General features: G+C 40.2%; 1 protein-coding gene across 3 annotated transcripts in view; it reads left to right on the top strand.

The window, feature by feature from the left end:
- Positions 1 to 27,850, top strand: part of plxdc2b (plexin domain containing 2b) — a 92,917-nt gene that overhangs the window by 43,884 nt on the left and 21,183 nt on the right. For all 3 annotated transcript variants that reach the window (XM_071484972.1, XM_071484974.1, XM_071484973.1), the window contains exons 3-7: positions 6,757 to 6,903; positions 9,180 to 9,249; positions 17,681 to 17,803; positions 21,705 to 21,823; positions 23,180 to 23,279. In XM_071484972.1, coding sequence (XP_071341073.1) covers positions 6,757 to 6,903; positions 9,180 to 9,249; positions 17,681 to 17,803; positions 21,705 to 21,823; positions 23,180 to 23,279 — 559 coding nt within the window. The remainder of the gene's footprint in view (positions 1 to 6,756; positions 6,904 to 9,179; positions 9,250 to 17,680; positions 17,804 to 21,704; positions 21,824 to 23,179; positions 23,280 to 27,850) is intronic.

Here is a 27,850-nt window from a genome sequence, read left to right as displayed (position 1 = left end):
AGTCAAGGTCTGCCCTTAGACACTTTCACAAAGCCGTATATCCTCAATCTGTGAGGGTAAACACATTCCAAGAGTTGTCTGGTGTCATAAATTATTTTTTTGGCACTTCCCATCTACCTGCTTTGTCTAGCTACTGTAGCTAGTGATTTGCGACCAAAGTCCCTGTCAAGAAGAATTAGACTCTGATAATTACAGGGTGTCCTGAGGCCGTAGTGAGCTATAGTCTTTTGAAGTTTCTTCCCATGTAGCAGCAGGCTTGACTAATTTTCTAGAAAAAAAAAAAACACAGACATGTACAGATGCAACAGAGAAGCAATTTAACAATGCTGAGTTGTTTATGGTGGGTTAAACCATCTTAGTTGTGTTTGGTTAAATCAGTGTTAAATCCAAATTTTAAATGAATCAAGTTTCCACTTTACAGAACTGAAGAAATCTGTCTCTTTCCTGCATTGTCTTTGCTTTGAGGTGAGTCTGTGGTTGGGTTAATTGGTGCCATGACCATGAAAGTCTACAGCAACAGATTGATCTCATCTCAACATGCAGGTTTATGACAGTGGCCTTAACGACAGACTGTCTGACGCCCTGAGAATGACTGTGACAGTCTGTATCTCCCTCTGGATCACTAACCCAGATAAAACAGGCTCCCAGCTAAAGGTGTGTTCAGGTCGCTGTAAGGTAGAATAGGATTGGAACAAACCGTGGGAACGAGTCAGTGTCACTGAAACCAGGTCTCATCACTGCTTCTTTTGTCCAACAAGGTGAAACCTGTGCTAGTCGAGACATGCTGTCGGCGGTGGCTTGAGGCTGTTAACGGTCGTGTTTTTGTTGTTCGTTATCTCTCAAAGTGCTGGTTCACCGCAGTTTCTCAACCTTGTGTTGGATCACGGCCTTGTTTTTTCTTTTTAGGTCCCAAATAAACCAACTGTGAAGTTGTCATGTAAACTGAGGGTATGTGTGGCGTAATTTGGTGTTTATACTTTGGCAATGTGGTGTTTGCACAAGCACAGAGAAACACTCTGAACTGACCTGTGGACATTATGTGGTATGTGCCTTAACCATTGTGCCACCAGGACACACAAGTACTGTTTGCAGGATTTAAGAGCTTTTATGATTTTTTTAACACTTCTACAGCAAAGTGGATGAACCATTCTGTTGACAGCATCAATCAGAAACTGCAGCTCCTTATTCAATTTGATGAAACCACTGTGTTGGCACAGCTGAGGTGCTGATGCAGAGGCCTCTGGGAAAAAAACACAGGGTCGTAGGGCCAAATGAACACTCTGAAAACACTCATACACACATTTCTGGTAGATTACTTCATAAAGCAAATGGCCGTTTACCTTGAGATCATCGGAACAGTGAATGAAAAGTTCAATCCTGCCTCATAGTGTCGTAAACCTCTTTGTCTTTTTGTTATCTTCTAACCCTTTAAATTTATTGATGTATTACTTGAACTGGACTTCCTGGATTATATTTCAGCTTTCATCACCTGTACTCTAACACCAAGTGCTATTTTCTGTGTCAACACGTGCTCAGTGTGAGAAATCACCTGCATACCAAGCGAGCCAACGTGAGGTCCTGACTCCCAAGTTTGAGAAGCTCCATTTCAGAGGTCGCCACAGCTGTCAGGTGGCGGCGTTTCAAGTCTTATCTTTACGAGGAGAACAAGCAAACCACACAAACACACAGGCAGAGGACTTGTGGCAGCTACATGTGGATGATAGATTGTACAGACGGTTTCTTTTTCAAATCCTGCATCATATTGCAACACTGCAAGTGAAGCCAAGCGAGACATATAACTCCTTATGTTCCCTCTGGAATAATGTGTAGGTTTGATGGTGTCATTTTCACGCCTAGCTGTTCTTTACACTAAAGCACAGCCTGTCCTGATAATTTAACCAATGTCAATCATGTTACATTGCCAATAAAAGCACAGAGCATACTAGTATTTGGGGGGTCTCTCCATCCTGCTGCTGCTGTTGTGTTTGTATAGCTTGCTTTGATGTGAAGTAATAAGGGTGTGGTTTATGGTGGATAGTTGTTATTGGATATGAGGCGATGGCTGGGACTTTACAGCTAAGGAGGCTCTTTGAGGGTTACATGCTTCGCTGCATTCACTGTTTATTTGTGCATTTCTTACGGGAGAGAATTCACACGGCGTAGCAACAAGCTGCTCATCTCGCTAATTTCCACTACTTCATTTGATTCCCAGCGCTGCTTTTACATTTACCACACACAGTCTGCGTTCGAAGCCTGCAGCGAATGCAAATGAGTTTTTTTTTTCCCTTTATTTGTTTTGTGTCTGGAGTTTGTTAAAGATTCCCAGAGGGAAAGAGATGCTTGCTTCCTTTATGTTGTTCAGTTTTTAAACTCTGTAAGGCTATACCATCTCAGGCAGCTACTACAGCTCGAAGCTGCTCCACAGATGAACTCACAGTTGCTACAATTTCAGTCTGTGTCCAGCCTTTCCTGTTTTTAACTTTCTCACCGAGCATCATCTTGTAGCAGAAGGGTTGTAGACTTCTCTCAGTGGGTCAGCTTGGTTTGTAGTCGTTTCTTCCGATGAACAAAGACAGCAAAGGTAGTGAGCTTGTGAATACATGTATGTCGTGTAGTGCACTCTACGTCCCTGAGCATCACTTTCAAGTACAACCAGACACACACATTCTGTCTGAACCTGTCAGGCAGCTTGAAAATTCAATTCAGGAGATGTTCGCCACAGACTCATGGAAGGTTTAAATTATACATCAGGTGCCTAGATTCATCTCAGACTGTTTATTTGCTTTACGCTCTCCATATTTTAGTTGTTTTTGAAACTTTCCCACGCAGGCACATTATTATTTATCCAACTTAAAAGTCTTCAGATCGTATTTCTCACAAATTTTGCAAGCGATCCAACAGTTTTGGAGCATTTTAATTCTCATCAGTAATAATTTAGTTGTACTTCAAGCTCCTCACTCTTCACAAATCCTCTTTCGGCCCGAGCCAACCTGAAACCAGACCCAAAACAGGTCCAGATTACACCTTTTTTTTGGGGGGGGGGGTTTCATTAATGTCAGATTACAGAGAACTACTGGTTAGAAAACAGAATGTTTTATTGATATTGCAGGAGGCGAAAATAAGTCTTTCAAATATGCTTCAAAAGTAATTGCTGCTCTTTTTTTGTTCACAGAGCTGCAACACTTTGTTGATCAGTTGACCAGTCAGTCCACAGACAATTAATCTGATTATCAATTCATCATTTTGAGTAATTTTCTAAAGAAAGAATGCCAGTATTCTCAAATGTGTATATTTTCTGGTTTTGTCAATCTTAGTGACAGGAAGTGAATGTCTTTTTTTGAGGACGCCCCCTTGGATTTTGAGAAACTGTGATGAGCATTTTTTCTGCCATTTTCTGCCATTTTATAAATGAACGACTAATTGATTAATTGAGAAAATGAATAACAGATGAACCATAATGAAAAGTATTATTAGTTGCAGCTGTAGATGGTACATCTCCCTGCTGCCTGTGTAGCTGTTCTCTCTCTGTAAAGTCTGTTCAGGTTTGTTTCGATCAGGTCTCTCATTTTGAAGTCTAATTTATGCAGGGATTTAATTTGTTTTCCACAGATCCCTCTGGGATCGGGTCCAACATTTTAGATTTTGTGAAGACTTCCAGTTCATGTTAGATAATCTATACCTGTGAAAAGGAGTCATAAATAGTGTGGTGCATCTCAGACCAGTATGTGATTCACATTGCTGAGCTTCAGCACCAAATACCAGCAAGCTGCTACAACTGGCAGGCAATGGAGCGGAGCAATGAATAATGGATCACAGACGTTATCAGCTGATGAAGAGCTGCACACATGAGCGATGGCGTCCTTTTAATGCTTTCTCAAACAGACTGCAGTCTGATTTAACTGTGTACTCTGTGTGTGTGTGTGTGTGTGTGTGTGTGTGTGTCTGTGTACATCCACATGTCTGGATGTGCAGCGTCTTAGGAAAATGAAGGCTGGCTGACAAGCAGCTTTATCCCAACATATTGGAACATTTATTCAAAGCTCAAGTTCTCATGCCTACATGAAATTTTATTTTCTCAGGAGCAATGACATAGTTGTGGTTGAAGGGATTACAGTTTTCAGTGTACTTTTCCTTTATTTTTCTGACAAACGTCAGTGAGTCACTGCCGCGACTACCTCATCAGTAGCAGCTTTAACATTGTATTTTCTTTCAGTAAAACACCCAGAATAATTGTATAAAGGCAAAGCGATAAATTCCTTTCATTCAAGGTCTCTCCTGTATTAAAGAGCCATTCAGATGTGAAAAAATGTCAGCCTAAGATATTCAGGTCTCGGTGTAATGCAATATTGATGTGGTGGGCAGCTCGACTAAATGCCCGAGACAGAGGAGAGTGAGTCTGGGATGGGCTTTGGACACTGAATGGATCTGTTCTGCAGTGTGTTCTGTGCTCTAGAGACAGAAAATGGTCCATTATCAACAACAATTTTTGTTTTCTCCTCCCCCACTAGTATTTCACGTCATGAAGGACAGATGCAAACAGGGCAGGTTTTTCTACTGCAGCTGAGTGGCAAGGTTAAAGTCCCCCTCTCCTCCTGTTCATCATGTGCCCATCTATCTTCCATTAGTCTCCTCTAAGCTTTTCAGTGCAGCTCAGACATCTCCCCTCCTGCAGAGTCTGTGAGGGTCAATTGGAGCTTACCCCACTAGAGATGTGTATGTGGGTCCCATATGGAGTGAAAATATATCTGACATACTTTAACAAGATACCTTTTTGCATTCAAAATTCAATTAAAATATGCAGACAATACACATCACAAATGTACTGGTAACCAACTGTAAATGTTTTGAAAATCTATTTCAAATGCACTGCAAAAATGTACTTAAACTAATTTCAAACAGATTTCAAATTGCGTATAAAATATATGTTAAAATACATTATAGGTCACTTGCTTTTCTGGACTACATGTACAAGATGGTACAGTCATGCTGTCACTGTTCAAAAGACTCTGCTCTCTGCCTTTTAAAAATGCCCTTGTGTCCTCTCGTCCCAACAGCTGTAGAAAAAAAGCCAGTGCAGCAGCCATAGCAAATCTCACATCATATTTTTATTTTCACACATTGATATTGACTGCCTCACCTCACTTGCTGGCTTGTTTTGGTGCCTGATTCAAAGAAACACGACTCCCACAACCTCCCACCAAAACTCCTCTAGATTTGTGCATTTTTTTGTGTTTCTGTAGTCACTCTCCCTGTAGTCTGTTCGCTGTGCTGTTTAAAAGCCCTCACAGCTTCATGTCCACCTACTCCCAGCTGGACGATGGCCCCCTGCCCATCTTTTCCTTCCCTTTGAGGACAAGAACCGCCAGCTGTTCCCCCCTCACCTCTGTGGAGCCTGTATCTCCCTCGTTCTTTCTCCACAAGAGCAAAAACATCTTGTGCTGATTAGCAGGAAACTTTACAGCCTTGCATTTGTGTCTACACCTTTTACAAGTGCCCTTGTTTTCTATTCTGGAAGTAATGTGCTGACTAAGGCTGCCTGGTGGGGCCTTTTTTTTTCCTCCTGACACGATTTGTCTGCACTGTAAGTTGTGATGAAAGGCTTCAGGCAATGTTTGTTCAAATCTACAAATTAATCAAAAGTAACACCACCTACATGGCTGAACTCCATTTGGAATTATGATATTTATCAGTCTCTCAGAGGGTCTGCTAAGTCTGAAACATTATCTCTCTCTGTCTTATATCCCCAGCTGAATATTGAGTAGAGGTATTAGATTATAACACTCTGAGGGAAATATGAATCCTTGAAGCAAAACGAACTGAGCAGAGAAGGATTGTGCTTTAATTAATGTTTTGTCTCATGGCCTTCTGACAAAACAAAGTGCAGTAGCTCAGAATAATACCACTAATATATCAAAGTATCCACAGAGCTGCATGAGTTCCTATTAGTGAGATCACAGCCAGACATAGTGTACACTTCCTCGACTCCCCACTCAGCAAAACATTAACTTTAACAATGTTTTAGGTAAAAGCCTCAGCTGTAACGTGTCTCATTAGACACAAAGGGAGACGAGCAAAAGGAGCCCACGACACACGCATTCCTCCTAATTCTGTACAGGAAACATAAAAGCAGACAGGCCTGTCCCACGTGACTTATAAAAGTCCATAAATGTTTCTGTTATAAAAAGCTCTCCTGACTTTGCAGTCTGGTCGGGGCTTTTTAATAGTGGAACAAGTTGATTGGCTTCTTAGGTTTTTTTTTTTTATTTGATTAGGAGACATTAAAACCTCTTCCTGTGCTGATTATGCTTTAATGAAAACTATAGAGCTGAGTGAAAGTGAGTGCACACACAGCACATTGAAGATGAATGTATTGTCACTTAATCTGATTTAGCAGGTAAATCTTTCTGCAGTAAAATTAAAAACACAGATTTTCCATACTGCATGTAAAAGTTTTCTGTCTGTGTGGAGGTTTAAATTGTTTTTAGTGCACCTTACAATGTATTAGGTGGCTTAGAGCAGCTTAGAGGAACGATGAGCCCCAGGATGTCTCCTCATGAATATTTGTTTATATTCTTTGCACTGCATACAGTACAACAAAGCAACTGAGTGCATCGATGTAATTCACAGTGCAATATCTGCTCTGTCCTTCAAGCTATATTACATTCTTCTGAATAACCTCATGTCTTCACACTCCTCATATTAAAACCAGTGCGCAAACCTGCTCACACAGTGCATTTTGTTGTGTATTTTTTACAGGAGGATACAGATCACAACTACTACACATCAAAAACATACGGGCCATCAGATCCAATGAGCAAGGACTTGTGGGTAAATATTGACCAGATGGACAAGGAAAAAGTGAAGATCCACGGCATCCTCTCCAACACACACAGACAAGCAGCGGTAAGCCAACAAACATTACATTTACTTACTGCTGAACATAAGAGTTGAGTATTTACACTGTAAGCTTGCATCTTGGCAACTTCAAAGGTCCCTTCTTTTCACACAAAATAGATTTTTCCAGAAAATGTTCACGGAGAAAACTTTTCCCTTCAGCTTCTAGTGTCACATACATCATTCTGCATGGTAAAGGTTGATAAGAAGAAACAATAGGAAAACTTTTATTAATGCAGAGGGGACTTTAAAAAGTTGATATTGTTGTAAATTTTTCCTTGTACCGTGAGAAAAATCCATTTGTCTGCTCACAGTCATGCTTTGATTTGTTTCAAGATTTCCTTCTCGAATACAAACTGCATGTGGATGCACAAACACATACACCATGACGCAAATCAGATCAGTGAAGCTACTGGTGCTCACTAACCGGTTAGTTTAGTCAGTGATGTGTACACCAAGATTACAAAGGAAGATAAATCCAGTAGCAAAAATGATAATAATAAAAAACACAGTGAAGTATTCCTTTAAACATTTAAACGGTAAAGAAGCTTCTCTGCAGTGAAGTTTAAAATCTGTCCTCCCTCCACCTCAGCACAAGCAGGTGACCCATGTGAGGTGCATACAGATGAAGTCACACAAGGCAGCAGCAGATTGACTGGAGAGACAGAGCGGCGTGGCAGCAGGGCAGTCACACACTTAGAAAAAAAAAGGAAGAGAGAAAGCACCCAGGGTGAACAATAGCTGGCAAATAGAGTCCCGCATTGTGCATTCTGCTCCTCTACCTTCAGTCATGTAATGATGGATTGAACCATACAATTTAAGGCAAGCTATTCGTCTTAGCCACAGAACGTCCTGGATAATAGGCAAGGCTTTTCTTCCAAATACTGTTTGAGGGACGTGGGAGGTTTCTCTGACTTCAGCTTAATCTGAGAAGATCAATAAGTGAATTTCCCAGTTCAATGGCCAGCCAAGTCAAAAATAAGGTATGGAAATCTGGCATGGATAGTTTGATTGCAAGATTACAGTGCAAAAATAAGTGAAAACCATCTGTGCTGAAATTCAGATAGTGTCAGAAGACTAACATTTTAAACAAACAGAGTTTATGGTGGTGGCAGTTAAAGTCCTGAGAAACTGCATAAAACTCTTGGTGCGGGAACAGGGCCGGAGAAAGCCTCCATGCTCCTTCCTGGCACTGCTGCCTGCCAGAGCTTTGGCCTGACACTGAAAGTAATTGGCCAGTAAGGTCGTAAAACAAAACACAGCCCGCAGAGGTCAGCTTCATCACAGGACTGTAGAAAAGTTAAGCTCTGGATTGGCTATATAGTCAGTGTGATTCACTGTGGTCTGCCACAGGATTACTCCCCCTGGCATAATCTAGGATAATGTATAATAGCACTGTGTTTACTGTAGACTGTCTATCTCCATAACATTTTTTGACAGCGGTATGATGTGACTATTACATATTCAGTCCAGGGCTAAAATAATGAATACATACACCGTATGTGGTCTACTCTACATTAACAGATTGTTGTTAGAGGAATTTTAAAATTTTAAAATACTGTAGTTCCTCATAACCCATTTTATTATGTGTTCATTCTCATCAACATGTTTATGGATGATATGAGTCTATTAGTATAAGTCAATTTCTGCCAGAAAAATTTTAATACAGATGAAATGATACCTATGGTGTCGTATGGTATTATAAATGTAAATTAAAAGACATATTTAAGTATTTTAACTCAGTAAATGTTATATTTTATCTCTAGTGTTACAATTTTAACTTAATATGTCAATATTTTAATGTGCTATCACATAACTCTTTCCTAAGTATCTGTCTATCTATTATGTGCTCATGAATGCAACATGAATGTGGTTTTCTTACATTTCAGTAAGGACATAAATCTTTCCTCTCATTTAAGATTTAATGAAGGTCTGATATAATTTCTTTATTTTTATGCCTTTGCCATATATTTAATTTCTGATCATTTCCAATATTGTATTTCAGTGCCCTGCATGTTTGATGTTTAGTGCCTGCCTACAAAGTGAACTTCCATCAGGATACTAATACAGTTGAAGATGATGTTTTTTAAAGTCTGTTTTAGATTCCTGCTTTGAAATGACCAATGATTGCCCCACAAAATAAAGTACTCAGTGTTTTCTTTCCACATTTTCCCTCTGATCTAAATCCTTTAGTTGTTTTTTAAGATGAGAACAGTTTCTTCTCTGATTCTCCTCTTACCTCTATCTTTCTGACCGGGGTCATTTGTCTGTTTTTCCTCTCACAGAGAGTTAATCTGTCCTTCGATTTCCCTTTTTATGGACATTTCCTGCGTGAAATCACCGTGGCAACTGGTGGTAAGTGAACACTGTTCTTGGACTCTGCTCCCTCAAACGTAGTTATTAGTGTTATTATTGGATATACTGTATGTGCTTGGCATATTAGACAGTACACAGACAGTTTTTATTGCTGCAGGGTTTAGGAGGGGAATGTGGTAAGATTTATAAAATGAGTCTGGAGTACAGAGGCATTTATGAAATGGAGATGAAAAAGAGAGAGAGTGTGTGTACTCATATTTGTGTGCCTGAATGTGTCTCTGGTACTTGGTGTACCTGTGACTGTGGCGTGACCACTGTACAAAGTAGTTATTTCTTCAGATGTTGTTTCTTGGAAACTAAATCAGAAGATCCAGGGTTGAAAAAGCTCATCTGACACAAACCACTGTACAAAACCACCAACAACAGTCTGCCAGCCAACCAGTCAGTCTAATACAGGACCATTTACAGCTCTCACCTCCGCGGGATAGTCTGCTAGACTTGGATATAAAAAAAACAAAAACACACAGCACCAGCAGCTCTACATCAGTCTTAACTGGAAGAGAAACCAGACCAATGGGTTTGGACTGGAAACAGGAGTCCTTCTGCCAAGTGGCCTAGCACACCCTGATAGGCATGGATAAGGAGGTGGGGGTATCAGAGGATGTGTATGTGTGGGTTAGACACGTGACTCAGCAGACGTGTCTGCCAGAGTGTGCAAAGCAATTTTCCACTTGAGTCTTGATGGCGAAACCACAACACCCCAACCAGCTATTATCACATCAAAGACTAAAGCTCTGCTCTTACCCAGCTATTTCAGAGACGTTGTGCTGCGTTTGACTATGCAGAGAAATATCTGTCCAGTGTCTTATCATCATCGCTGTCTCATTTTCCCACTTGATTCTCGGTCACTGGCAAAGTTGTGTTGGCTGTAGAGACGTTCTGGATGATGGTGAGGAGGAATGGACGGGCGCAGACGCAACTAGCAGAGACGAGATAACGTGAATTTGCATTCCTACAGACAGAGATGGAGGGATGAGGCCAAGGAGGAGAGGGGAAACAGAGGAGGAGGAGGCAGCTATCTGCTTCTCGCAGGCCTCTGGGGCTTTGTCTATGAGACGCTGTCCTCCTATCCCCCCATTTCAGGGCCCATCACTCACTCACCCTCCTCTCTCCACTGTACCGTCTTTTCTCTCCACTTTTATTGCTGTCAGCGAGTCACTGTTTTTACTTCAGCAGATAGTTTTCTTTTTGCTGCCTCTGCTGAAACTCTGCAGAAGACAATTTCTGAGCGGAGTGCGATGGAAGAGCAGCAGACTTACAGTTACATTTATTTTATTTTCAGAGTCACAGTTACTTTCTAAACAGTAAAGCAGCCAATCCTCAAACACATTAACAATGTGGCCAAGACTGGGTTGGCGTGCAGCCTTGTCAAACATCTGAGGTCTAAGTCCACTTTTATGGTTTTTACATACCATAAATCTAGATTTACACTGCAAAAAGTCTCAGTTGGAAAAAGTCATTTTGTCTGATTTCTGAGAATTGCTGAAACAAATTGATATTCTGATATGTATCAGAATCAATCTTTCTCCTTCTTGAATTAATAAAGGTTTACAGACTCAATTCAGGCTAAATGTATTAGTAAATTACGTCTTTTTAGTTTCCTGCACATTTAAACCCACTATGTGCAGACTTTACACACATGTGTGTCTTTACACAATTTTCTGTAATTTTATTGACTAGACAATTAATCAGTGGATTATAAAGTAACTGAAAGATTGATCGTTGATGAAAATGATTGATTATTTGCCGTCCTACTCCTGCGGTGACACTGTGGCAGACATCACTGCACACCACTGCCTTAACAGTCAAAACACCCCCTTAATACTACCCCATTCACTTACATACAAAGTCAGTTCAGTAGACTACAGCTGCGTATAAGCTCGAACAATACAAAAGAGACAGAATATATGAAAATGTTGTGGTGAGAGTAAGTGGATAATATCAACAAAGGGAATATTTTTTATAGTCAGGACAGTACCTTACAGTAACAAAGACTTCCTGGGTTTACAGTGACTTGTCGACACACTGCAGGTCTAGTGGTGAACTGACAGGTTGCTTGTGAGAGTCTAGTTGAAGACTGTGTGGGGGGCTTGACATGCGCAGACTGTGAATATCAGTGATGATATATGATCTGACCACCGCCAGCTGTGGAGACGGATATCCAGCTGTGATATGCTGTTTACAGTGCCAGCTGTCACGCTTTACAACCAGAGTATCAACATAAATTCAGAAAAACATGAACATGTTTAGCGAATGCTTGTTATTAAGTATAGTTTCCCAGCAGCAGATTGTCGACCAGAAGAACAAGTGTGTTAGGTACCAAATACACAACGTGTGAGAAGTGGAAAGGTGAAAGAGAACATGAAAAGAAATGGGGTCAGACTGTGCACTCCACTTTCTAGAGATTATTATCAGCCAAGGCATCAGGTCTGATATAGTTTTCACCTTTGTGTCTGTGTGTGTGTGTCTGCATATGTGTCATCATGGCAAAACTGTTGTCTTGGAGACACCTACTGTGGTGGGTACTACCACAGAGGCCGTTTTGTGTACTACAGTAATGAAACAGGTTTACAGGTTATTATTGAGTACACAGTAATATTTGAGTCGGCCGTTTTTCTAGTCTTTTCAACCACTTGATGCGCTTTATGTTACTCGCCACATTCACTGATTCATACATCACACCCATGCACTGATGGAAAAGCTGTGTAAGAGTGTAGCAATGACCGCTGAGTTCTCATGGGTCAGCACAAAGCATGTTGATGTGCACTGCAGCTGGTGTGATCCCATCACAAGATGGTCTCCAGTTTGTTTTGGGGGGGGGGGGGGGGGGGGGGGGGTCATGAGTTGATTAATAAAGTAGGAAACATTTCTGCTTTACAAACTGTGCTTTATCTGTTTTATTATCTTTATCTGTTTTTTGTGAGCTATTGGAAAACCACTGGAGGCCTCTATTTGATTAAAACCATCAGAGAAGGGACATCACTTTAAACCCGTAGGTTGAAGTGCTCACAGCTCATAGACACATGGAGCCTATGAAAAGCAACTCTGTCTCCTAGAAATTTAGTTTCTATACTTTTAATAAATATGTTTTTTTTTCAACACAGTGAGGCTCAGGCTTGCACTGCACTTGGTTAGGATTAGGGGAAGATCATGTTCTTGGTTAAATATTGACTTTTATTCACTTTATTAACATGTAACTAAATGCTTTTGTTGCCCAAACCTAACCACACACAGACTCGGGGTGCAAACCCTGCTCTCTGCTCTGAAAGTGCCCGTCTTTCCCCCTGACAACCTCTCTACAACTCACGTGCAGTACAAAACTTTTGAACCCTATTTACTTGAAAAAACATTATCCCTGAACATAATCCAAGCAATAATGTTTCGCTAAAAATGTATTGGGCAAAATACATTTGTAGTAAACACAATTTCTAGGAGACAGAGTTGAGTAAATAGGTGGTGAGTCACTGCAATAGGATGAGAAGTTCTGTTGTTTTTTGGGGTGTTAATGAAGTTTGACTTTTTTGTCTGCTCAGGCATGTTGACAGTCATTGCCAGTTTTAAATAACTCCAAAGAAATCACACTTGTGGAACATAAAACACATCATGTTCTGGCTGGTTATAAGCTGACTAAGTATTGTTTTGTAACAATCAGCAATTAAAAACAGAAAAAGCTGCAGTCTAATTTAGATACCAATCTCAAAGCTTGTGTGTGCAAATCCAGTCCTGACTCTTTCCGGCCTCAGAACAGCTGTGATAAACAGAAAATAACTTGTAAATTAAACACAGCTCAGTACAAAGGAACAAATCCTAGTCTAAACACAATGTCCAATAAAGTGAAGCTTTAGTCTAGTGGGACTGTTAATTCCCACTCATGTTTTTCTTGGACATACACAGCCCAGCACTTTTGGATAGCAGCACATATAAACATAGCCTGCCAAAGCAAGAATTATCCTACTCCATCCCACCTGCATAAGACCTCTTCTTCTAGCTCTTTTCTTTCTCCTCTCTCCTCGTACATCTGTTTTTCTACCAGCAACCTCCTCCCTCTTCTTCTGTCCAGTCTCCTCCTGCTGTAAGTGAATGAATTGCCTCTCTATTGAGCGCCATAATGAATGAATGGCCTCTCTACTGAGTGCCCTGCAGCTCTCACCTCTTTGGTGTATTGAGAGGCTGTCTGAGTTTCTTTAGACTGTCAAATAAGTCGTATTGTGTTTTCAGGAGATTGCTGGTAGAAAGCAGAGGCAGCACCAGAAATAAAACCCTTCGACGCAGGGCATTGTGAGTGTGTCCACACAAATTGTGTATTTTGATTGGGGGATTTCTAAGCTTTTTAGAGGTTGAAAGTGAAAGGAGAGGGAGTGATGGGGGCAAAACAAAGTGAAGGCATCTGAGACGTGTTTGAGCGAATGTTGGGTAAATATGAGATGAGATGGAATGTATAGTGGCTGATTTGGAGGAACTCATTTCTATTGCTGCACAATCAGATAAAGGATTTGAAAGTGCCGTTGCAGCATCATATGACCACAAAGTTGCCATCAGTGACTCGGTTTACAGTCCCTTCATTCACCACAGAATTATGCTTATGTTTGCCTTAATTTAGGCGGGTAGACTCAACAACCCTGCCTCTTTATGCTTTATCCTCTTTATGCTCATATACCTTGACAGGCAGATGCTTTTATCTGATGTACTCTATGCACTACAAGCTCTGAAACAGAGCTGTCCTGAACATGATTCTTAAGTTGCCAGCAGTTGCCACCACACCTATTGAATTGAAGGAGGGTGTAACACCACTTGTCACAGCTGGTGGCAGCCTCTGTTATGACATGATTAATTAATTAAACAAATCAATTAATCGTGTAGTATCATAAATGTTATTTATTTTCCCAGACCAAAGAAGCAAACTTGAAGCTCATGTTTCTCCAATACTGTTTCTCATATAACTCAGTATCTATAAAATCAGTCGGTGTAGCCAATTGTGTCCCTTGGTGTAGTTTCTGTAGCTGCCATGGTTACATGAGAAATAACCCCAAGGGGCTAGTTGAACCATCACAAGCTCTGATGACAGTGGCAGTTACCGTTCTTCTGCTTACTGTTTGAAAACACCCTCAAACTGGTAGTTCAACATCTTGGGAAATACATTTATTTGCTTTCTTGTCTTGACTTGAAGATCGATACCACTCTCATATCTGTCCACCCAGTATGAAGCTACAGCCTCTCACTGGTATGCGTCAGAGTAGGTGACTATGCTTTAATTCTTGCTGTGGCTTGGCTAAGAGACATGACACACAACACCTTGGTCGTTGGTCCCTGATGAATCATAACTTGCCTGCTTTCATGACCTGCCTGATGTCATCAGGAAGGAGGTGCAAGGGACCGACTTCCAGGAACAAGAATGTAAACAAACAGCGAGAAAAAAAACGTTCCTCTTGGTCAACGTCATGGAGCATGATTACACTTTGTTTGAATTAAGAAAACAAGATGTAACATTTGTGACCTCAAGAGGTGCTCTTCAGAGGAGGACAGAGCCTTTTGTGGTTCCCCCAGTTTTCTGTCTTTATGCTAAGCTAACTGGGTGCTGGCTATGCCTTCATATTTAGCATATTATGAAAAAGATATCAATCTTCTCATCTAACACTCAGATAAAAAAAAACAATTTCCCAAAATCTGAAACTATTATTTCAGATTTAAGATATTTGCTGAATTATTAGAAGTTGTGGTACTGTACTTGGCCACCAATTCCTACTATTATATTTTTTTGTTATCATCTAATTATGTAAAATGCTCACACACTGCTGATTTATTTGACACAGTACACACCATGAAAGCAATTAGTCAGTTATTTGATTAGTTAATCAAAATTACATGAATTGACAACAACAGCAATTTGCAAAAAAAAAGTTTTGTGATTTGTTTTCTTGTTTTGTAAATGGGAGGATTTGCTTTGTTTTGTATCAACATAATTAAATATCTTTGAGCTTTGGACTGTTGGTATGATTAAAAACAAGGAATTTGTCACCTTGTAATGGACATTTTTCACGATTTTTCAGTTTGTTGACTAAAAATTTATTGATTTGTCCAAAAAATAGCAAACAAATTAACTGATAATGATGATGATAGTTGTGAGTTGCAGCCATATATACACAACTTGGATGTGCAACATTAACTGACATTAACTTACTAGATAAGCACATAAAAACAGCTCTGGAAATGTTTATGAGTGGCTCTTGATTTAAGATCGTCATACAGAAAAAAACGATAAAAATAAAAATAACAGTATCCATGGTAACTCCAACCGTTGAGCCCGACAGAGCTGTATCTCCTCTTCCAGGTGGAGTTCCCTACAGTCAGGACTTCACAGTACTAAATAAAGACACATCCTCACTCCCCCCTCCTGCTCTCACTGTGTGTGCTGACAGTGCTGTACTGTGTATAGAGGTAATTCTGAGCAGGGTGGTCTTAGGGGAAGATTGATTCCCCTCATGGTTTACTCTGCTCCTGATTTTCAAAGTAATAGATGTGTTTTTATAGCCCGCCTACTGTATGAGAAGACATATGGTGACACGAATTGGGGATTTAGAGGCTTGGCCTCAGTGAGATTATTTCCAAAAATCCACTTTTCTCTCTCCACAGAGTTTCTTTTCCAACACACCTCAGGAAGCCACTTTTATACTGTATTTTTCTTGAACTTTCCAAGAGAAGGATTTCTTAGGCTGAGGATTTCATTGAAAATGTCCATGTGACCAGACCAAGTGAGGTGAAGGAGTTTTTCATAGTTAGATAGTTTACCAAGTCCAACGTTGATTTAACTCTCATGTCTGTATGGTAACTATGAAGCAGGAGCCAGCAGCTGGTTAGCTTAGCTTAGCATAAAGAGTAGACACTGAGAAACAGCAAGCCCAGCTGTGTCCGAATGTAACAAATTCCACCCAAAACCACTAATTAACATGTTAGATCTTGTTTATTGAATCTGTACAAAAATTGAAGTGCAAAAACAACAATTTGTATTTTTTTTATAATGTGTTAATTAATGTTAAATGTTTCCAGTGTTTGTGCTCAGCTAAGCTAACCAGCTGCTGGTTGTAGCTTCATGTTTACTATACAGAAATGAGTGTGGTGTCAAACTTCTCATCTAACTATTTCTAGTAATTCCCAGTGCTACATGCTAAAAAAAGATTTGAATATGGATACTCACAGATTTTTTCCGTCAAAAAAAACGAACATAATTGTTTTGTATTTTTAGGCTGCATTATGTATTTGTTGATACACAAGAAGATAACAATCCATCTTAAATTTTTAAACGATCCTGTCCGTTATCATAAATGTCTTACATTTTCATTACTTTCAGCAAGAGCAAAGTGGTAAATTTAGCCTTTTGACTAATGCAAGAAAGTTGTTAAAACGCCCACTTTTTGTAGAATACTGTCATTGTGAGTGTTTTTATGATTCTTTTAACTTTTTTAACAAAGGTGAATTACATCAAATACATGCAACTGACTCACTCAAAAGCCAGGATTCTCTTTGTTCAGAGTAAAATATAAGATTCTGTCTTGAATTACTGTTGAATTTATCTTGAAACAGCAGCTGACTTTGCTAAACTTTGTTGTCAGTAGAGAAATTAAGATGCCATTTGATTCTTTTGTCATCAGGGCAAATTCTTTATGCCAAGACTGTTCCCTCGTGATGAATAGTGGGCATTTTCCCTTTTTTCTGGTGTCCATTAATAACCATGTTTACAGGCTGCTTAATGATGCAGCTCCAGTTTGCGTTGACTGATTACGTTCCTCTCAGCGGAGAGATCTATTTGTGCCTCGTTGAAGGGGCACATAAATTGGAAAAGTTAAGATAATTCCTTTTTGTTGTCATGGTCTCTTGTTAACATCTGTGATTGATGACGTGGAGTGAAAACATGCATAAGAGGAGGGAAAGCAGCAAACCAGTAGAGGAATGGGAAGAACCAGCCAGGGTTATAATCCCACAATGACAAATAACTGCTCGCTCAGTATACAGTACATTCCTTTAAAGCCCCACAGATTTGTTCCCCTGTTTTTTGATAAAAGATAATAGTACTAATTAATCACCATTGGTAGCTGAGGCAGCCTGCAGCATGAGACCTGAGAAAAAGAAAGAAGTGATCGTTGTGGGCTAATGAGGAGTTTTTAACTTTGGGCTTGAGGGACACTGTATCAGATAACAGCTTTATTGCAGGAGGAAAGGTTGAGGAAAAAAAGATTGATGTTTGTTGCCAAAGGCTAAATCCACCTTAAAACACTTTATCAAAACATGTGTACGACACCATATGTGATGCCTCGAACCATTCATTGGTGTTTTTTATCAGTTTAAGAGCATCTGCTGCTGACTTTGAAAAGTACAGAAAATTATATGTTATGTATTTTCTGTTTTTCTCCCACAGGGTTCATCTATACGGGTGATGTGGTCCATCGGATGCTAACAGCTACACAGTACATCGCTCCCCTAATGGCCAACTTTGACCCAAGTGTCTCCAGAAACTCTACTGTTATCTACTTTGACAACGGTAAGAGTGTTTTACTGCTAATGCTGCATGAACATGAGGGCGTTGTGTTCTCTCTTGCATTTTGTGATGTCTGAGGCACAAACTGGCTTTTGGCTTCAACCAGCCATTTATTCTGGTAATAGACTGACCCAAAGTCAACCCTGTGGTAACATGTTCCAGAACATATGCAAACAAAGAAAAAAAACTGCTGCTGGTTAGCAAACTACACCACAGGGATTTCTTAGTATTTCCTGCCGTGGTTGGCAGGAGCCTTTGTTGCACTTGATTTGTGTGTTTGACTGTTTTTGTTGTATTTTGGATTACTATCATTAAATTTGCTCTTGGATTGTTGACACACTTTATGGATCATCAAACCCTGAACCTGATTAGCTTGTCTCTACATATGTCTTGAGGCTTTAGGACACCAAAATGAACTGCTGCTAGCACGAGCTGCCTTGTTTTATGACACCCTTTATGAACTCTCTGACATTCCCCTAAAGTCTACCTACTCATTTTAAACTAAATTGATGCCCTTCCTCGGTCTGTGTACCTTTCGTTTGCCGTTTGTGATGGTTGTTATCCATCATGTCAGTCATCGCCACCTAATCCCTGTGCAGCAGAGTGATGGACCAACTGTGTGACCTTCTGCAGTGGAGCTCATCAGACTTTAACCAAACTGGCAGCCAATCGATTCTCATCTGGGCTGCTCCTCAAAACACTGTCCATCAGTCAGTGTCCTGCCAATACAGCATGAGAACCGTATGGTCTGTTGTGCTATGGAAGAGTCAGTTCTTCTTTCCATCAGACTGTGAGCAGTTTGATGAGGCGTTCACAGCAGAGACGTATTGTTTGTTCTCGTTACACAAACAGGATGATGGAAGTTGTGTGAAACTTCACAGGGACAGTGTGAAGCTTTGTTGTTAGATGTTCAATTTTCACAAAGACGGGACTTTTACTTCTGTTTTTTTAATTAGAATCTGCTAAATAAAGACGGCGCGATTGGTTAGGACAAGACTTTCTCAAGCACTGTCTTAAAACTGTCCTGAAGTTTGATAGCACACAATTATAGAGTTGTGAAGTGTTTCGACACCTGACAGACTGTGAATTTGACTGTTGTTGCCAGCGGGATCTAGTGACAGCACTGTGATAAAAATACCACTTACAGGCTGTAAAACATATTTGACGCTTTGAGATTTTAACACAACTATAAAACTCTTCTGTAACTTCCTTTCATAGTATGAGGCATTTATTAAACCATTATCCGCTGATTAATTGCAAGTGTTTTGTCAGCAGCTCTTAAAATGTCTTCCTGTCACAGTAGAAAAAGCACAGGTGTAAATTTTTGGTTTAAAAGGTGTACATGTGTCTGACGTCGTCCCTGATGTGCATGTAGCCTGGGAAAAACAGACGCAATCAGATTTGTGATCCGGACAAAGGAATCACATAAATTTAGCAATATGTAAATCTCAATTGGATTTTATCTGGATACACTTTGGAGACATTTGAAATGGCAAGTGTGAATTTGGCCACACAGAACAAAGCCATTGTTCCTCCTGTGCTTTGCTACTATGACTAGTCAAAATTTCTGCTGTGAAAAAGGCCTATGGTGCATCAGAAACAAGTTTTTATACATTAGGAAGCATACAATAGTAAGAAATACCAAGGGAAATTAAATAAAATATGAAAAAGTAATGTAATTCTTAGCACAGAGTGAAATAACTTCAGAAAATGGATGTGGTGTAAACCACACTAAAAACTACTTCACCCAGCCGAGGGTGGGCTGGCGTAATAGGACATGAATTGTTTTGTTTGTTTTGAGTTCATATGGCATGTTAAGCTTGTAAGTGGAATTAGAAACAAGGCCAGTGTGTGCTCCCTCCACTCCTCCTCTCCCACTGTATTTTTAGCCAGGAAGCCCCAGATAGCAGGGCAGCCTCAACTCCTGAACTCAATGCATTTTAAGCAGACTTGTATTAGGCTTAAGTTCTGCTGACTGGGTAAGCCTGCTGTGCCATAAGTTAGCAGCAATTTAGCACTCTGTCCTCTCTCTGTTATTCACTGCCTTTCTCTCAAACTCCCTCTTCTTTAGTGCATCACACAGCAACTCTTCAATACTATCTCTTTTTCCCCATTTTTCATCCAGACACTGAAAATTGTTTTTCTTGTATCTCCCGCCCTTGACCCTACAGTTGCCAAGTTGTGATAATATTAGTCACATGATATTAAATATCAGTGCCGGATCAGACCCTAACTTGTCTAACCTCCTTCTTTAACACATGAAACACGCATGTCCGGTGCCAGAGGCTGTAACATACACCACATGTAATTTATTATGAGCTTTCCTGTAAATGTAGATGCCTGTGCTCTCCAAATTGTCAGCAGAGAAGCTAAATTCTTGTCTTTACTTTGGGTGGAAGAGCTCCGGCTATGTGACGGAAAAATTGATTAGTTGTGTTAACAAACCTTTATTGCCCTGGTGCACAGCCAAATGACGAGCTCTGAGGGGGGAATGGCTTTCACATCAATAGGTCCTCCAGAGTTCACTGTAAATCAAAATAGTGTTAAAAGTAATGTGAGGCCCGCTGTCTGGAGGGTAGAGATGAAGTCTGGCACTAATTTAGTACATCCCCCAAATGAAGGCATCACCTAATGATCACTTGACTTGATGTGGTCAAGTGGGATAAATAGCCCGTCTGCCTTTCAGAAGCAGTCCACTCCTCATTTGTGTCGGAGGCTTTCTGTTGGTGATGCCTCATGTTTAAAGGGTCATTTCACCCAATCACAGTTGTAAGTTTTGCTTTTGCTACATAGCCAACGTTAGCAATAACAACTGTTTACTTACCAGTCTAGAGGAAACGTTGAGCACCGGCATCAAACTTCATGCTTTTACTCGCCAAGAGCTGTCTCCAGTGGTGGAAAGCAACGCCACTAGCTTTTATCTCTATCACATAAATTCCTCTACTGAAGTTAGCATGCTAACCAGCTACCCTGGCCCATCTTGTCACTTTCCAATAGCGACTCGCTGTAGCCTCCAAACTGCCCTGAAGGCGTATTATAACCTCTTGATTTGTAAACACAACGATGGCTGAAGCTCTTGTCAAGCAACAATCACCACCACCCACTCCAGGCACAGTCGGCGGAAGAGAGCTCCTTTAAGTCTGTGAGCACTGTAAATTAAATTCCATTCACTTACATCATATTGACATGGAAGCAGAAATATCAAATCCTGAGCAAATAACACCATAACTATATGTATGACTAGATACCACTAGCGGTGAAAAAATATGTCTTATGTAAATGGGTGTGCTGGCCCTTTACGTTGGTGTTGCCCTCCTGCTTTAATTCATCCGTGGTGGTGATCGCTTTCAGCCAGTGAAGTTCCTATACCTTAAGAAGAAATCATTCACAGCGCTGTTACTCGCTCCTGCACAGCATGAAAAACTTTTTACTGTTGTTAAAATTGCCAGAGCTACAGAATCCGTCACAGCAACCACCACACCTTGATTTGGTTTTGTCAAAAGTTTCAGTTTTATGGCAGTTTCATCCTGTTCCAGTGGAGTGTTTTCAAATAAGTGCTCGCACTACTTCAGTGTCAATCACCTCACACCCACAGGGAGAAATAAAGTCTCTGCCAGGAAATAATCCTTCAAAAACATATCACCTTACAAATGTGATTGTTACATTTGATGTCTTCCTATTTGGAGTCTATAACCGGTCAGCGGTTCATTTCACGCTCGATCTGAGACAGCAGAGATACTATTTCAAAAACACTGAAAAACAAGTCGGTGTAAAAAAATAAAAAGTGTCAGCTATATGGAGACAGAAAATATCAGTGACACTTGTGTTCTCCTTTTGGTGGTTTTATGTTGTCTTACATGTGGTAATAAACTATATGTGTTTTTGTTTGTGGTTCTGGTTTTAGGCACTGCTCTGGTGGTGCAGTGGGACCACGTCCACCTACAGGACAACTACAACCTGGGGAGTTTCACCTTCCAGGCCACGCTACACAACACTGGGAGGATCGTCTTTGCATACAAAGAGGTCGGGACTGATTCATGGAACCAGATTTCTCTACATCGACTATTTTCCTTCAGTCTGTCATTGACTAACACAGTATATTTCTTACTTTGTGTCCGTTCCCCTTTCTGATTTTAACACTCTCTCTGACCCAACTATGCCCACCCTGCATACAGTATAAGCCAGAACTTTAGTGCCAAATATGCATTTTCAAACTGCAAAAAAACAAAAATCCAAAAATGAGGAAAACCAACTATAACAACTCTCACAAGCACATCTTCAGACTTTCATTGTGTGCAGCATGTTCATAAATCACTGCCAGAAGCAGTTATTATATAATACTTGAGACAAAGTTAGCAAACTTAAACTCTACATTACAATAAAACAACTCTAACTACACTAGATTTTTTTGAGGTTTACTGGGACATTTCATAGAAAAGTGACATTCATTCATCATCATAGTGCTGTAATGTAGTCATAAGAAAACATGACTCACTTTCCTCTTGTCCCCAAATCACACAGCTCTAACAATCCGCTTCCCTTCTGTTTCTAATTCTGTCCGACATTTTAATATGTCTTTGTCATTTCTAACACTCACCACAGCCCCTGTCTTTACAGTTGAGAAAAAGGGGCCCCATTTTCACATGTTTTCATTTGGTCATTATACTGAAGAGTGTTGGCCACATAAGAAAATAATGGCTTTTATGACGACTTATTGTTCTCGTACTGTTTTTCCATTTGATTTGGTTGCAGCACTGTTTAGGATTATGTTACAAGTCTTTGGTCACTGCATGATAGAGAATTTTTGTATTAGTATTGTATTATCCCAGTGGTATCTAATTAATTTTCAGATTTCAGAAATGCATTGAAAAACAACTTAATTGAACAGAGAGAAGATAAAGGATTGAAATATTATCTCTAGCAGAGACTGTGCTAAAGGTAATTTGTTATTTTCACATATTAGAAGAGCTGATCTGAAAGCTGCTGGATTAGATTTTCTAATAAGTGTTTCATTACACTGCTATTATTGGCCTGAAAAGAGCAGCCTACCAGCTATTGCACATTCTGCATATACTTTTTACGTGAAACTTGGTCAAGGCTTGTTCAGTGCAGCTGCCTGTCGACTTCATCTCACTTTATCTTTAAGAATTTATTTCCAAGCCACTGAGTTTAACCCCACAACAACAACAACAACAACAACAAAGACATCCATATGCTTGCTTAAGATGCACAGTGCCTCAGCAGATCCCTGTGGGAGATAGTAATAAATTGGTTGAATGGTTGGTGCTGTCAGAATGGTGTGGCCTGTTTCTATTTTTCAGCCTGTCCCAGACAGATCGTCATGGTGCTGGTAATTGATTTTCCCTTCTTCTATTTCAGATCCCTGTTGAGGTGTCACAGATCAGCTCTGTCAATCACCCAGTGAAGGTGGGCCTGTCTGATGCCTTTGTGGTGGTCCACAAGATCCAGCAGATACCCAGTGAGTCTCAAACACACTGTTTTAGATTTAAGTACACACTAGTCCAGAAGAAAAAATTCTAAATTAATCCAAATGCAAGAAACAGAATGGCCATTGTCCAGTCATAGTTCAGCAACCATTGGCAGGCACAATAGGTCTGTTGAGTTTTGGATTTCTCCACATAAAGAATGTCCAAGGGGCTGTAAGACTGACACTCCATATTTGAATAGTTAGGATTGCGTATTGTATTGATAACCATAGCAACAGTAACTAAGGGGACAGGGTTTAGTGAACGGTCAATCCAGTCAGATTTTTAAAATACTTATATGTCCGAAGATGATCATGTTCCCAAATCATTTAGGAGACCGACCTTTTATTTACCTTTAACAGTGTCTCATAGCTCTGAGTTCAGCCTCATCATGTTGTGCTGTAGCTCCAGCTGTCACCACCTCTTCTCCAGCACTGCTCCACCTCTCTCAGTGGGCAGCAGGCAGAGCTGTGGGCACAGCTCCAGATCTGCCTCTCCTATTTGCTTTTGAGTTACTGCAATTTAGGCCCATTAAATTTAAAGCAAATGTGAGCAAAGGAGAGACACATAAAACCTTTGTATCCACAGAGAGACTCCCTGTCTTTCATGGACTCTTACTCAAAGCCTGCCACAATAAAGAGATGTCAAATGTGATTTATTCAGTAAAATTTAAAAAGTTTTGAGTGAATGCATGAAATTTGGATAGCATGCATTTGTCAAAATTAATATCTTTTTTCTTTTTTTTTTTCTTCTTAAGAGTAAAACAGCTCTCCAGATTATTTGGACTGGTATCTGACATTATCCAAAGGCTTTTTCTACAAAATATCTTTAAGAAAGCTGCAGTTCCCACTGACAGCTTTGTATATTGAACCTGTTAGCACACTCCCCCTAGGCTTCATAAACCAAGCTGTCTTTGATGCCTCTGACACAGCATGATGAAACCAGTGTGTGCCGCTGCTTGGATGTGGAGTGACGAAATCCTGAATGGAAGCGGGTTGAGACTGAGGTGTTGTGTTGAACATGAATGATGTCTCTGAGGAGTGTGCGTTCTCCTCTTCATCCTTCATCCTTGTCAGACCTTTCCTCTGCTCTGATAATCCATCGGAAATTATCACAACACTGATTCTACTTCTCAAAAAACTATAATGCTAAATACACCTAAAATCACATTTGGGGAGAGATCAAACAGCTGAAACTGACCTTCTTCAGATACAGTTAATATAATGATTGCCTGACCTCATTTATGTATCACATTAAACCAAAGTGTGAACATTTGTGGAGATTGCTCAGGGCCACTTTCCTGAGCCTGTCAACCTTTCTCCTATTGTGCAGTTTACAACAACAACAGGGGGCAGATTTACGACTTGATATACTGTTATATTGGGTCCTTGACTTGAGACAAAGGAAGACAAAAACAGCTTCTCATTTATAGCCAGCAATTAAACTAACATTACATCCAGTTGATTGAAAACACTGTCTTAAACTCACTATTAATTGTTTCTCATTGAGTTGTTATAAAACACCAGGTTAAAAGGGTCTTAAATAGGCACTTAACAGCTACATGCATGATATTGTGCTAATAGGCTGAGCCTATATCTAATAGGTCTCAGGCAAAAAGTCATCATCCTCACATCTGATGATTATTATAGAGGGCAGTTATTATTGTTAATAGCATTATGAGTGTTTTATGAAATTCTATTGTAAGCCTATTAAGATGTTTCACGTCTCATATTCTTGTTCATTTTTGCAAACCGTATGTTTTCACTTTAACAGTCCTCATCCTAAAAGCCTTTTCTCTCTTAAACCAACATGTTTGGCAAACATAACGCTACCTTGGTTAATACTGGCTAAGGTTTCTGTCGTAAAATCTCCCCCCAAGCCGTAAAACCTAACATTAGCCTAAACTCTACTAGCATCCAGGACACATTCACAGCTACTGCAGGTAGTAAGTTAGTTAGCCAGGGATGCTAACAACTGCAGATTTAGTTGGAGTTAACAAAGACACTGTTTAATCAGTGCCTTACACCTTTGCTCTTGTATTTTCATCCTCCAAATTCAGTATCATCCTACCACACTGCTTTGACATGCTGAAAAATCCAAAGCCTGACAAACCTACTATTACCACAGTTGCTAAGCTATGATTGGACACTCTCTGCATGGGGGGAGGGGTTTAGAGAATGGTCAACTGCTAAGGCTGCCTTTGGTCACCATAAACAAAATCAAACACTTGTAGCTGCTATTACAAACAAGGCTGTGTTTTCTCACTGTGCAACAAGCAGGTGATATTTGTAAAGAGCACAGGTTCGTGTCAGCGTCTGAAGGAAAAGGGCAGTATTTGCATCCTGTCAGTCCAAAGGGTTTGATGTGCCCCATGAACTGTGTGGAGAAAGCAAAGGATGCTGCAAGTAAGATCAGAGGCGTTTCATAATCATATTCATCACATCGATGCAAATAATAGAGAAAGGCGCTTTAATGGGAGAGTACTCATAGACGGATAGGGATTGACCTTTAGAAAAATGAAGAATCAGCAGTTTTAATGAAAAAGTACAATGTCATTGCTGCTCAGTTCTCCATAGACACTTCATCTGATCCCACAACCAGAAGGTTCAGTTTGTAATGTGTGACCTTAGGTCCCTCTTTGTTCTTGCACTCAGCATATACAGTAGAAATGTGGGTAAAGACGGTGCTGAGGGGACAGTTCTTGTAGAGAAATATTATTCAGCTAAAAAATAAGTAAAGAATAGAAGTTCTGCCTTGTTGTTCTGTTAAGTGTATTTAGCCTGAAACCTAACAGTGAAAAGTAGATAGAAAAGCTATGGTCGCTACAGGCTGTACCATGAAGAAGTGTTCCAACTCTGTGAAGTGTCTCTGCAGCCAATTACTGCATAGCAACCATGGAAACCAGAGGGTCATTTTTTAACCCCACTGTAGCTTCGCTTTAGATTAAAAGCTCAAATAAAACATTTTACACTGCCTCGAGGCAGAGCAGGCCCACAGCACATCCAGTTAAGACAGAGATGAGAGAGAAGATTTGTGGCCGGGGTGTGTAATTAACAGGTCAGGTACAAGCACGTGTGACGACCCAGGCTTTAATTTACCTCCCCAAGGCTAGATTATACATTATCAGTCACAGTGAGTTATTCTTACATTGAAGCCAAAAAACCTTTTTCATATCTTTCTTGCTTTTGCCTGGATGAATAATCTTCATTCCTTGGATGCTGCCAAGACTGGAGCTGTTGATTATATATGTGTAATATATGGTTGTTTTTCTTTGTAGGTTTTAGGGCTTAATCCTCAATAATTTAATTTGACTCACAGCTGCAACAGAAGAAACATTGTGATATAATATATTGGAAATATCAAAGAGTCAAAAGCGTCATCATGAGGTGAAAGAGGTTGATTGAACACCTTGGAAATTTTTATGTAAAGCTACAAAGATCCAGAGTGTTGAGAGTCTGTCTGATGAGAGGAGAGTGTGAGCCTGCCATTATTTCACAGTCCGTGTTCAACTCAATGGCTTGACATCACATTTCATGCAGCTCTTTGATACGGGTGAACAGGAATAAGAGGCAGCATGTTGTTGCGATGTCATCAGAGATATGTATACAATACTGTACATGCTGAGGAGAGTGGTACTGGATCCTCTCTGGATGTGATGTTATGATATGTGACCCTGTTGTGTGTAATTGATGACACACTTTTGCAAACCAGCTTCTGTTTGATGGAATCATTGGCCGGTAGCTAAATCCTCATAAGTTGTTGTTTTTGTTGTGGCTAAGACTCAGCTTTGTTGGATTTTATTCGCAGCTTCTTTCCACCTGACAACCAGAGGCCAGCGAGGCTGCACGGTCTGCCCACACATGAGCAGCCTTAGGCTGGGGAACTGACCTTCCTATGGCCCCCACCATGTCATTAGGAACCTGATAATCTCTTTTCTAGAGGCAAGAGGAAGCCAGTCACCAGGGGAGGAGATGAAGGGAAGGAAGGGTGGTCTTATTCTGAGGTTAGACTGAGCTGGCTCACATCTTCTGCTTTGATCAGTTGTCCTATGTGTAATCAAACCCAGCAGGTCTGTAGGGAAACAACATCCCATCATATAAGGGCAACGCTGGAGCCAGCTTAGTCAACAACTCCTATACCGAAAATTAATCAATCAGGCAGAAAAATAACCTCAGATTGTTTTAGAGGTTTAATTTGATAATTTTGGAAACTATTCTTATACTTTTTGTTACCGAAAATAATTAAAGACCGATAGCACTCTTAAACACTTCAACCCCTCTAACTACAACTTGTCATAGTTATGCTTCAGCTTTTGTACAGATTAAATGAGATGTGATGTGTAAGGAGTGCCTTTTTACCTTTTGTCACTCCCAGGCTGGCTGTTTTCCTCAGTTTTCAGTCTGTATGCTAAGCTAAACTAATTTTCTCCTTGCTGTGGCTTCATATTTAACTGAAAGATGTCAGAGTGGTGTTGATCTTCTTGTGTGACTGTGCCATAAATGTGCAGCTGTTCCTTTAACTTTAAAACTGTTTCACCAGATGGTAATATTATATGATGAATGAG

This window comes from Trachinotus anak, unplaced genomic scaffold (assembly GCF_046630095.1).
Source record: "Trachinotus anak isolate AG129_WGS33_773 ecotype Australia unplaced genomic scaffold, CSIRO_AGI_Tana_v1 ptg000009l, whole genome shotgun sequence".
In the NCBI taxonomy this organism is placed as follows: Eukaryota; Metazoa; Chordata; class Actinopteri; order Carangiformes; family Carangidae; genus Trachinotus; species Trachinotus anak.
This window is presented reverse-complemented; position numbering and strand designations above follow the sequence as displayed.